At 44.5% G+C, this 12,998-nt stretch overlaps 1 protein-coding gene across 1 annotated transcript in view; it reads right to left on the reverse strand.

Moving 5' to 3' along the window:
• Positions 1–12,998, reverse strand: part of LOC144785017 (scavenger receptor cysteine-rich type 1 protein M130-like) — a 196,353-nt gene that overhangs the window by 17,547 nt on the left and 165,808 nt on the right. Inside the window, exon 14 of the mRNA XM_078664134.1 lies at positions 8,967–9,098. Coding sequence (XP_078520260.1) covers positions 8,967–9,098 — 132 coding nt within the window. The remainder of the gene's footprint in view (positions 1–8,966; positions 9,099–12,998) is intronic.

The following is a 12,998-nucleotide window of genomic DNA, read 5'->3' on the forward strand; positions in this document are numbered from 1 at the left end:
TTGTGCTGTTTGTTGTGGAGGGAGCCAGCTAGCGCGGAACAGAGGAAGCGAAGTACACTCACTTCCGGGGGCCATTTTGGAGGAGCTGACGGTCTAGTGGTTACACTAGGACCCTTAGCAGCCTCCTATTTAGAGCTCACATGGGGCCGTCGTGCAGCGGACGCGCGCAGCGGGCGCACCGATGGCGCGCCGAAGGTAAGCCCGTCTGTGCCCATCCGTGCCGCGACCGGGCCGATGGCCGACCATGCTGTCCAGCAGTCTTCAAAACAGGGCCTGTCTAGGGAGTTCATAAGATCCCTAGATAAACACGCTGCCTGTTGTCATAACGCGCTAAAGATAGATACATGGGAGAGCCCTGTCGGACGTCGGTATTGCAATACTGTGGTAACCCATGTACAGATCTGCTCAGGGAATAAAGGCTCCTTTGCTCTTCAGGGGGGACTTATCAATGCCAGGTCAATGTGTAAGAATGCACCACATATATTTGATCTAATCATGGAAGAAGAGCTTGACTGGCGTCTTATCAGAGAGACTTGGCTGAAAGCCTGGTGCAATCCAGACATCGTACGGGCTCTCCTGCCAGGCTACCTAATTCAAAGACTGGTTAGGCAGGAGCAACGTGGAGGGGGGCTCGCTATTATTTATCGCGATACCCTGAAGTGTATCACTCATGAATTACCAGACATTAAAGGGGCGGAGAGTATGGCCTTTTGTTTAAAAATTCATGAGTCTTTTGCACTTTCAGGTGCTTTAATCTATCGCCCACCCGGTCCTCCAAAAGATTTTTTGGAAAGTATCGGGGAGGTTCTTAGCGACCTTGCTCTTAGATCTGGCAACTTCACGCTATTAGGCGATCTAAATCTGCACCTCGACTCGATCACTGATACGGGGGCGAGTTGTTTCAGGGATATAATCAAGGTACTTGGGCTAACTATGCTAACCCAAAAATCACACACAAAGCGGGGCACATGCTTGACTGTGTCTGTTCCAATTTAGACCTTTTAAAGGTTAGGCCGCCTTGTGTTCAAACATGGTCCGACCACAAACTCATTCCATTTGAGCTTATTGTGGAAGGCAACTCACCAGGGAAAGGCGTCAGCAAACTAAGTGGGCAAGCCAAACCCGGCTGAAAAAAGCTAATTGCCAACCCAGAGCTCCCAAGGACGGCAGATAGCAGCAAGCCCACAATGACCGGTAATACCCTAATTGATAACAAACGCTTCTGTGACTGGATTACTGGGCTTAGTGGACCTCTGGATGCCACAAGCTCAGGCAAGACACATGGAGCAAAAAAAGCCTCTGCACCATGGTTCTCATTGTCTTTAAAAGAAAAATTAGGCAAAGTTAGAACACTGGAACGGAGATGGCGCCGAAACTATGATTTGGCCGAGCTTAGTATTTATAAATCGGCTCGGCGGCAGTATCATGCCTTGATTAAAATTGCAAAAAAAAGAATACTATCTGGAGGCCATCTCCTCCGCGGAAAACAGATAGAAAGAAATTTTTAGGATAGTTAATAGCTATAGTAATCCCAGAGCACTTTCACAAGACATCCCACCTTCCTTGACCCTATTGTAATGCCATTGCTAACCACTTCGAGCAAAAGATACAGGACATAATTAGAGACTTCCCTAAACCAACATACCCCCCTGGATTAGAGGAATGGAGAGAATATGGAAAGAGTCCGGCTTAAAAAGTTTCGCCCTGTGGGACTAGAGGAGTCTCGTCTGGCCATCCTTTCTAGTAAATCGGGCTCACCCTTTGACCCTTGCCCTCCTCGGTTTCTACAAGCAATAATAGACTTGGTGAATCCTATCATTAATGGCATCATTAATTCATCAATGGCTACTGCCGAGATACCTAGTGACTGGAAATTAGCTGCTGTTAAACCTTTACAGAAAAAACCCTCAGCAGATCCAGAAAATCTTTCTAACCTCGCCCTATTTCCTTAATCCCAGTGCTATTTAAACTAACCGAAACATTCGTGAATAAACAACTCACTGAATTTTTGGAAGGAAACAACATTCTGCATCCCCATCAGGCAGGGTTTAGGGCCCAACTCTCGACAGAATCTGCCCTCCTTTTTACCGTGCAGACTGTGCGGGATGCCATTGATCAGGGGAAGAAAGCCATACTGATCCTGCTTGATCTATCGGCGGCGTTCGATACGGTGTCACATACCGTATTGATCGACCGCCTAGTAACATCAGGGATAGCAGGAACTGTACTGGCTTGGTTAACAAACTTCCTCAACCAGAGGAGGCAAGTCACCGTACTAGGTGAGTTCTGCTCAGAAGAGAAGGTTCTGATGTCGGGCGTGCCGCAGGGCTCCAGTTTGAGCCCTGTACTCTTTAATCTGTATATGGTCCCCCTGATTGAACTAATTTCTTCTTTTCAGATCAGTACAATCTCATATGCTGACGATACTCAGCTTATCCTAGTACTGGATAGGGAGCTGCCTGGAGCAGAAGAAAACCTTAAAAACTGCCTCACAGCCACTTTTGACTGGATGAGGAATAATCATCTTAAGTGTAATTCGGGTAAAACCGAAATTCTTCCTTTTGGCCAGCAAAACCTGTTTTCACCCAAACTGTGGTGGTTGGAAGATGCAGAAGCCCCCCCAAATACCATTCCTGCTGCCCGCAATTTGGGGATCAAGTTTGATGATTCCCTCTCATTTAAGCAACAGGCCATGACAGTGGCTGGCACCTGTTTTAACATCATTAGAGGTCTCCGAAAATTATTTGACCTCTTGCCCTTGGATGCCAGGAAAACGGTGGCGGTTGCACTAATAACATCTAGGCTGGATTACTGCAATAGTTTGTATGTGGGAGCTAATCAATCTGTGCTCCACAAACTGCAGATGGTCCAGCATGCAGCCGCACGCCTTGTTCTTGGCTGGCCAAGGAAGTCGTCCGCCTCGGCTGCGCTTAAAGCCCTCCATTGGTTGCCAATACATAAACGCATCCTGTTTAAACTGCTGGTAATCACCTTCAGAGCTTTTCACTCGCAAGGGCCTAAATATCTTGCGAATAGCTTCAGGCGCTATGCACCCTCGCGGGTTCTCAGATCATCTAACCTGAACCTACTGGTGGTGCCCAGATATAAGCTCTCCTCCAAGGGAGGAAAATCCCTTGTAGTCATGGGATCTAGGACCTGGAACAAGCTACCCCCTAAACTGCGACAGCTCACCAATGAGAGCCAATTCAGGAAAGGGTTGAAAACATGGATCTATACACTTACTGATATAGCTTGCAAAGCCCTGGTATAAGTGCGTAGGACTTCAGAACTCCACCTGTCAGCAGCTTGATCCATCTGGCTACGTTACACAGCGCCAAGATGCTCCTTGGAGCAATAGCTGCGCTATAAAAATGTGACATTACATTACATTACATTACGTCAGGCCACCTGTGCACCCTACAGAACACTATTAGGACATGTGAAAGACTCTTTAGATATAAAATAGGAAGAAAGAAAGCTGGACTTTATGTAGCTACACCCTCAGAACATCCCCTCCTAAATGGTAGATTATCATCTGTTAAGACTCCCATGTTCAAACAACTACCTCTCCACAGTGTATTTCCTCCCGCAGGTAGGCCCACCTTACTAATTGCTTGCTCTACTTATGCCAAAACGAACTGCCCTGTACTAAGCTGTAAACACCCTCTGTACAACCAGTGGCCATGCAGTCAAATCAGTGCATACCTGCAATACCCATAAGTCAAGTGCAGCCCAAAATCACTCCGGCAAACGCAAACTCTGCCTCTGCTGCGTAACGTCCTAACGAATGAAGTATTTGTCTCACCTCTGTAAATGACCAGTCTCAAATGTATACAGCCAACTCACAAGCTGAACTTTGTAAATCGCCTCTTCCTTCCTATGGACTCACACATGTACAGGCATATATTGGCCCATGCGTTGGTAACCATGACTGGTAAATGTCTGTCGTTTTCCGTGGCAGAGGAAGAAACGCAACTCAGTTTTCATCTGTGCATTTGTAAGTGAATCTCGTTGTGTTTTTTATGATGTATTTAATTTCCAACCTTTCTTTAGCTGTTTGCAGCAGGGATTGGCCCATGGAGATTTGGCCATTGGTTGCCCATATTTATTTTTTTAGTTCACGGATCCTAGCACGCGACTGCGAATTCAAGGAAGTATCATTCCCGGGTACCCCAAAACCATTGCAATTTTATCTTACCCATGTTGCCCCGTTTAAGGGTTTGCTGTCCTGGATCTCGATCCGCAAATCCATGATATGTGTTGCATGGGTCTGAGTAGCTTGCTCCGTGTTCGTGGCACCCGGCCTTTAAGCTTGTCAGGGATCCTCTGTACCTTTTCAGGATTTGTCGATCCCAGTACTAAAATGGTAGCCGGGATCTGTGGATGTGTCTAAGTACATCGCAACCAGTCTTCTTATTCTGAAGGCAGGACTTTGGCGCACTGGAAACTGACGCAGTCAGACAAGACACTTAATATAATAGATTTGACTGCATGGAAGCTTAGCTTTTAATCTGTGTATGTTCCTAGAAGAAGTTGAAGTTTGAAATGTCGTCCTCGCAGTTATCAAACGTTTTGCGTCACGCAGTTTGCAAAGGTTGATGAGCTGACCTATTTCCTCAGCGTCACATTTGGTCCAAGTTTTCTGCACCTATATTTTGTTCCCTTGCTAATCCTGCACGGACTCCGCGAGTATATATATATGAGAGGTGGTGGAACACTGCACCTCACAAGGGTTGCATCCTTCATCCCAAGGATGTTCTGAGTCCTCATAATCAATGTGGTTTAAGCAGTATCTACAGAAACTCCAAAGATGGTGGTTCTGCTTGTGAGACTGCATTTATTCTCACATGTTTGTCCTACACTCTTGTTAGGACATGGGTAGAGGAGTCTTTGCCATAGTCACAGCTCCCAAACCCTTCACTAAAGACTGAGAAGGTCTGTTGAGTTTCCTTCTTGATTGCCCGGGGAAAAGGCGACTCCTCCCAGTAGCCACATTGTCCCCTTGGACTTAATGGTACATGTAAAAGGTGTCAGCTATTTCATTCCAGCAGGTCAAAACCACAAAAAATAAGAAAAGCCTTTTTGCAAATCTTGTAGTTCTTGATTCAGGAATAAGAGGAATACAGAAGATAACAGTAAGGCACAAAACATCCACTGACATCTGGGAAGAGGGCACCCAGAAGTAGATCCAGTAGAAGTTGCAACAGTAAGAAGATAATATCAGGGACACACATAAGGATAAGTGGACGAAGAACCCAACAAAATACAAGGGAACAAATGTACTGTGAAGCATCGATCAATTTCAAATGCCTAGTTATCTATAATTCAAACGGAAAATGAGATCATTTTGGATTGAGAACCTCAGATGGGATTCTCTGGACTCACCTGTATCTTGGAAAATGCTGATTATAAGGCTTGCCCACACCCCTTTCCAGAAGCTCATGTTGTTGATTTGGCCCACAAAGAAGAAGCCCCAGTTTGACTACATTTTCCAGGGCAGAACTCGCAGTTCTGGTGCTGGTCTTCTTGCCCAATGCTCTGCGCAGCTCACAGAATATCCTTCCGGGTCAATAGCGGGAACGCCAGTGTAGTCTAGGCAACCAGATGTTTAACCGTCTGCTGAGTGCGTTTACCAGCGACAAGCTGCCTGATGGGAATGAAGGGTGCCATCTTCTCTTGAATGCTTTCAATTTTTAGTGAGCTCAGATGCAACACTATGCCACAAGGTCCTCACACACTTCTATACAATCTCATACTATCATTATAATGTGTCCTATATCTCACTTCTTTGTGCTTCAAATTTGTTCACAGGTGCAATTATGAAACATGGTATGGGAACTCTTCTCAGTATATGATTTCAAGGGCACGCGACTCACCATGCATTGTGTTTTAATTCATGAAGACTTTAGTATGTCTTAATAACTCTTTTCAAGTTTTTATATAAGAAGGTCTTCTTTTGTGAAGCAGACCTACTTTTAGCAGATGCTAAGTTGCAGAACAACAGGTTTTACAGCTTGTCACTCCTTTAGTTCTTCTTTACTTAGTCCATTTTCTTTCTCCTGCTCTTCTAAACCATGTTATATGCTTAGGGCTTCATTTTTAGAAATGAGGGCCGCCCCCAAAATTGTAGCTTAACTCTCAGTGGCAGGAAGCCCCCGCCCCCATCTTTCCTTTCACCCAAAGGTGTTCAGGACCAGGTTGAATATCACACAGACCCTTCATCACCACAACCATCATCACCATGGCCATGCCCCAGTGCTTAATTCGAACCGGTGATTTCCAGTGCTCTGCACGGCACTTAATTGCCAAAACCTGCACCTACGGCAGTCTGTCACATGGTGGCACTGTTTCTTTTATTTACAGATGAGCAGTGGTGTATAAATTCGATATACATTAACAATGACTAAGTCCCGTCGTCCAAGCCATTCTTATAGCTTTGGGGGCCTGGAATGTATGTATGTCATTACGACGCGGTGTTTACACCGCGCTACCATTACAACGCAGTTATCACAGCGCAAGTCGTTACAACGACTTGGGCTGGAGGGCGCTGGATCGTGGATTATTTTAATTTTCTATTCCAACTCCAGCCCACGTAACAGTAGCGAGAGTGCCATCCAGCGCAAGTCGTAGTAACGACTTGCGTTGTGATGGCTGCGTCGTAAAGGCCCCGCGGTGTAAACACCGCATTGTAAAGGATGTTTCCCCCTGGAATAGTCTGAATTGTCACACTTATAGGAGTGCGATAGCTAGTAGTTGTGTTTGTATTATAATTTACAGTATGGCGGTGGCTATGAATGACGTGAGCTGAAATGACACCTAACGAGGGCCTTGGCACTTCTGTTTTTTTTACAAATTAAGCACGGCCACGCCCTCTTGTCTGTACCGCTCTTGTCCAGCCTGTAGAGTGCCTGAAATGTTGCTGGCACTAAGGTTCGAGCGGGAAACTGTACGATTTCTAGTTTTGCAGAAGGCAGACCAAGGGGCAGACGCACAGTCCTTCTCTGGGATCAATATTCATATTATTTAATGTTTTTGAAATAAATGTGGAGGACCATCTGTCATGCTCATTGGGGGGTGCTCCTTTGTCTAAGTTAAATATCCAAAGCCTACAGAGGCTCATCCTGGACCAGACAAGGAGCAGCTCTTACTCATTGACATCTGCTTTTGTTTTTTAGAAACTCTGGGGCTTATTTACAAGCCCCTTGCACCACTTTTGCGTCACTTTTAACATGGGAAAAGTGACTCAAAAGCAGTTGCGGTTGGTGGTGGGCGTAGCTGCCGGGCGGTGACGTGGGGAGGGGGATGAGCAGGGTGGGGGGGTAGTAAACTATGGATTACGGTGGATTACAGGTAAGCAAACATATAAATAAATAAAATGAATTTTGTTGCACGCTCTGCATCCCCAAATGCGATGCAGTGAAGGCAACGAAATTCGTTTTATTTATATGTGCATTCTGCGGCACACATAGAAAGAGGAAAAAGCCTCTTGTGATTGCTTTTGTGCAGGAAGGTCTCCCTTCCTGCACAAAAACAATAATCCCCACAACACTACCCCCCCTCTTCCCCCATCCTGGTTCCCACCTACCTCTCCTTTTCTAATTTCTACCTCACACGCAGCTCAGCCCTGAATCTCCCCCCTCCTCTGCCACTATATATGTTAATATATCTGCTTTTGCTGTGTTTGTTTATTATACCTCAATGGAGCATTTTATTTTATTTATTGTTTATAGTACGCGCTTGAACAATTCCTGTAATCTGATTTTTTGCACATGTAAATTGCTCTGATACCCCCGGGGTCTAGCCAGCGCTCTATAAAACCTTTTAAATAAATAAATAAATAACACAGGCATCCTTGCACCATGGTGCAAAAGTGCCTGCGTTGGTGCACGGCAGCCCGTCGTGCATGGGCGCAGGGGAAAGAGACAGCAATGCACTGTATCTGATAGATACTGTGCATTTCTGCCATTTTTTTTGTTAAAGGGCAGCACAGCAGCAAGGCCCGCGGCGCTGCCCTACAGCAAAAAATAATAAGTGAGGCCCACAGTGCTTTGCCTGCTAGAAACAAAATAACTTCTCTCCCCCCCCCTCACACCGCCTCTTCTTTATCCCCAGACTCCACGCACCGGTCCTCGCATACGTCTACCACCTGCTCAGAGAAGATGGTAGATGTATGCGGAAAACCCCATGGAATAGCGAATTCTGTGTATTGTAACAGCCGGGAAAAATGGCCCCATGTGGTAATTCCCCATTCCATTCGGCGAAATTCGGAATGTGCACACAGCGCGTAACTGAGGCCCAAGAGTTGTATCTTGGTTGACCTTTGTTGAATAAGTTGGACTTAAATACTGGATTATATGGGTTTGGAAAATAGTTCAGAAGTGAGTTAAGAATTCCTTGGGAAAGGTGAATGACTAGCTCAGACAAGAAGAAGACATTATTCACTAGGAAATCCCACGATGATGTCAGACTAGTATCTTCTTGAATTTGAATTCAGATAACCTAGGAGGTTCCTATGGATCCACAGAACCTCCCCCTTTTAGGTGTAAGACAAAAGGTGGGAAATCTGTGGCTGTCCTTGGGGCTAAGGCCTGGAACTTGCCCCCCTGCCATCTCAGATCCACACATTCAGAACCTTGCTTTAGGAAATTACTGAAAACTTGGATTTTCGCAGCCCCGGATTCCCAGTTATTTGATCACTCGCAATTAACCTCAGCAATTTTGAGCGTTATCTAACTCTCCGCCCAGCGCCAGGATGCTCCCTTGGAGCGATAGTCGCGCTTTACAAATAATATATACAATACAATACAATTGTTTGTGGTGTGGAGGGGAGTCCGCTGGCACCATGCGAGTGGCCATCTTGGAGACACGCTAATGTGGTGGTGGAACGTCCTGGCTCTCAGACGCCGTGGTCGCTGAAAGCAGCAGTGTGTACTTGCAACGTAGCGCAACTGATACTGCACACTTACGTTTCTTGGAGGACTGCCAGCATCTCCACGATACAAATCCCAGTGCCACCAGTAAAGCCAGCAGGAAGGGGACGAGCACAGAGCTGACCACAGTCGCGACATCAATCTTCATGGTCTCCGGGTCGATTCCCTCTAAGGAACAGAAGTCATAAACCCATCAGTCTACAGACACAAGATCATTGAGTCACTCAAATAAATGTATGAGAAGGTAGACCAGAGCTGGGCAGCTTATCTGCTCTGCCTGTTATCCTGCCTATGTCAGGCCACAGATTGCATTTCCTCCACCCTTTCCTGTCCCTGTGTCTGTTCCAGGGCTTAATTAAGTTCAGTCACTATTACCACAGCCACCAATACTGCTAGAAAGCAGTTGCACTCACTGGAGTTAGAATAGTAATTATTACCCCAATACTATCCAAAACTTACCTTGAATGCAATGTAATGGTATGCGTTGTAAAGGTATAATGCGATGTAATGCAATGCGTTGTAAAGGATGTTGCGATGTAAAAACTGCGTTGTAAAGGCATGCATTATAAATGTATGCGTTCTAACGTCATACATTCTCGCATTTCAGCAAGAATTAAATACAAAATATGCTGCATCACTTACAAACCCTTACAAGTGATGGAACCATCTTATTTTGAAAAAGCTCCTCGCCATCTTGGGAAGACAAAGATACTTAAAAAGCGAATAACTCTGTGAAAGTAGAAATCAGTACCTTCAGAACCTCTCATGCACACGCATTCTTTGGCGCTGCAAGTTTCGCTTGGACCTCTCTTCCATTGATATTAGGATTAAAGCCACTCTTCTCGCATTTGGGAATCAACCTTTACAACGAAGTCATTACATCACACTACCGTTACATAGCAGTCATTACATCGCAACATCCTTTACATAGCATGTCATTACAACGCAGCCATTACATTGCATGTCACTACAACGCATGTCATTACAATGCATGTCACCACAACGCAGGCATTACATCGCAAGTCATCACAACGCATACCATTACAATGCATAGTACCCCTACGCTATCCAACACTTACCCTACTGTTGCACTCACTGGTGTTAGAATAGTAATATTTACCCCTACACTATCGAACACTTACCCTACTGTTGCACTCACTGGAGTTAGAATAGTAATATTTACCCCTACACTATCGAACACTTACCCTACTGTTGCACTCACTGGTGTTAGAATAGTAATATTTACCCCTACACTATCGAACACTTACCCTATTGTTGCACTCACTGGAGTTAGAATAGTAATTATTACCCCTACACTATCCAACACTTACCTTAAATGCAATGTAATGGTATGCATTGTAATGGTATGTGTTGTAAAGGATGTTGCGATGTAAAAACTGTGCTGTAAAGGCATGGATTATAAATGTATGCATTGTAACGTCATACATTCTCGCATTTATGACTTACACCTTTACCTGACCCAAGATCGATTTCTTACCCCCCCCCCATTCTTTGCATGTCTGACCATTATTTATCCAGTGACCCAGTTTTGCTCAATGATACTCTGTTCTGCTCTAGTTCCCATATCTTATGTCTCTAACAGTGTACTACCGCCTTGGTGCAAGCACACTATAGAAACCAAGCAAATAATGGCACTGGAGGCCATGTTTATCATAAGGTTCACTGATAAGCCAGGACCCCAGGCTGCAGATTTCACTTTACTCTTGTATTAACTCCTTGAATCCTAAAAATGTCATAACACAAGATGTAGTTAATAACAACTACTTCTTCGACACATCAGCGATCTTGAAGAGCAGGGGCTCTCTAGGGATTGATAAACAAGGAATATTCTTGCATAACCTACATTTTGCCTAATATTGTATCAATATCTGGGTATTCGGGTCCCATTGTCAAATGAATTTTATGCCAAATGGTCATCCCAACTTTCACCAAGTACTGGTTTATCCATTCTAGCATAGATTGCATGTCACATCAAACATAATCCTAAAACATGAACAATCATTTGTAAACAGCAGTCAATATTAGATCGATTTAGTTTGAGCAGTGCCATTTGGTCAAGCCATTTAGGGCTCGTCTCTAAAGACGCCAGAAAGACGACAACATTACTTTCATACACCACCCCATAATACTCACTTATAAATCTGCCTATGTATTTGAACGACGTCTACATATACAAAGGTATCTCGTTTAGTTGACTGTATGGCTAAAGTATCCAATGTGTGATTGGACGAATGATGCTTAGCAAAATGATAATAGTCCTTTGTCTTCTCTATATCAATGTCAATACCAGAAACATGTCGCCGGAAGCTAGATATGTTTATAAGGAAATTAGACTGTGGCGATGGGAGAAGTAGAATATCATTGGATATGTTGAGATTGCCCCAGGATGAGGGTGATATGTTGGTACCGAACTTCAGACCCTATTACCAGGCTGCACAACCCTAGCATGGCTAGAACATCCCGGCCCAGTCGCTAAATGGATACATCTTATGATCCGGCTGAAACCACTGAAAATCTTGTCTTTAATGCCCAAAAAAATGCTTAAATAAATTCCTGTACAAGTACAAACCATATTCAAAGTTTGGAACAGGGCAGCTGAAACTGAACATTATAAACACAAGTACATGCCACAGTTATCCATTTGGCACATAGCCTATCATCAGCCACGCTGAGGATTATGAAGAGAGATGCGGGGGAGTGGTCGCCAATACTTGGGGGACATATATATGGAAGGTCGCCTTTTCGGCTTTGCCGCTTTCTGTGCCAATTGGGGGAATCCTCATGCCAGTTTTTTGTCAATTCTAGGAAAAATTAACAAGGATGTTGTGTCCAATGGGGAGGGGGGTAGAAGCCAGTCACAAGGGTCCACCAGGCATGCCTGCCTATTGACAGCCAGAAACTGAATAAAGTGAAAGGACGCTGGGGCACGGACCTTGACGAGGCATCGCAACACACATGTGGTGCTGTATATTAGTGAATTGTAGGAAACTCACCAGAAATGCCACACACAATCTCATACACCATAAATGTATACACATGAATAATATAACACTGCACCCCCATTAATGTAGAAGATCAACCCTCACAATAGCAGTGAATCCTTCAAACAAAGGACTATGAGGAAAATACAATAGACATGGTGTGGGAGGGTGTGAAATACACAAATTCTTGCAGAAAGTAGGGGGAAAGTAGGGGCATTGGCTAGACTTCCACTCAGGAAGATGGCTCAGGTTGGTACTCACCAATAAACATACGCGTGCAGCCACAAAGGTGGTGGAATTAGGCATGACAGTAGCCAAGCAAAACAGCCAAGAAAGAGAAAAAGAGTGTGGCACTAACATATAAAATGTGGGAAGCAGATAAGATTATATGGTTAATGGTGGAATGTGGGATGAGGAAAAAGCTTCAGTACCATGGTGAGGGTGGTAATATAATTAGGAGGAAATAGCATTCATTAATATGAAACAATATAGACACCCGGAAGAAGAGGGACAGACTCCGGATTCGGATTAATATGGAAAATGCAAATTATTTGTGGTTAGCAATGTTTGATTTGCAAAGTAATTGTTGACTGCTGACGATACATGCAAGGAGGGGGGCTGCATGGGACAGAACACTATTTGGGGGTTATGATATATATAATATGTATGCAATGAAAAACCAATATAATATACTTTTTTTTTAAAAAGCAGCAAACCAGGAATCTCTTCTGTCACTCTTTCACTTTATGCTTGCCTTTGACCCTGTACAGGGCTCTACTGCCTTTTGGCTTGGCTGAAGCCATAGAACTATCATATACATAGATACAAACATTCATCAGTTAAATTCAGAGGAATTACCCAAATCTAGCCTGGAAGAAATTGAGGCTTGAATAACCAGTCTACTGCTTCCAGGTTACAAAGAGTAGGATTGGCAAGAGTCCTAAGAAGAGCAAAACACATCTGCTACCTTATTGACTTGTGGTGGGAAGGAGAGAATGGGGGGGGGTCAAACATGACCCCAATATTTTGAAGACAAACTACAGGAGTCAGTAGAGGGTCTAGCTCA

Source organism: Lissotriton helveticus, chromosome 10 (genome assembly GCF_964261635.1).
Source record: "Lissotriton helveticus chromosome 10, aLisHel1.1, whole genome shotgun sequence".
Classification (NCBI taxonomy): Eukaryota; Metazoa; Chordata; class Amphibia; order Caudata; family Salamandridae; genus Lissotriton; species Lissotriton helveticus.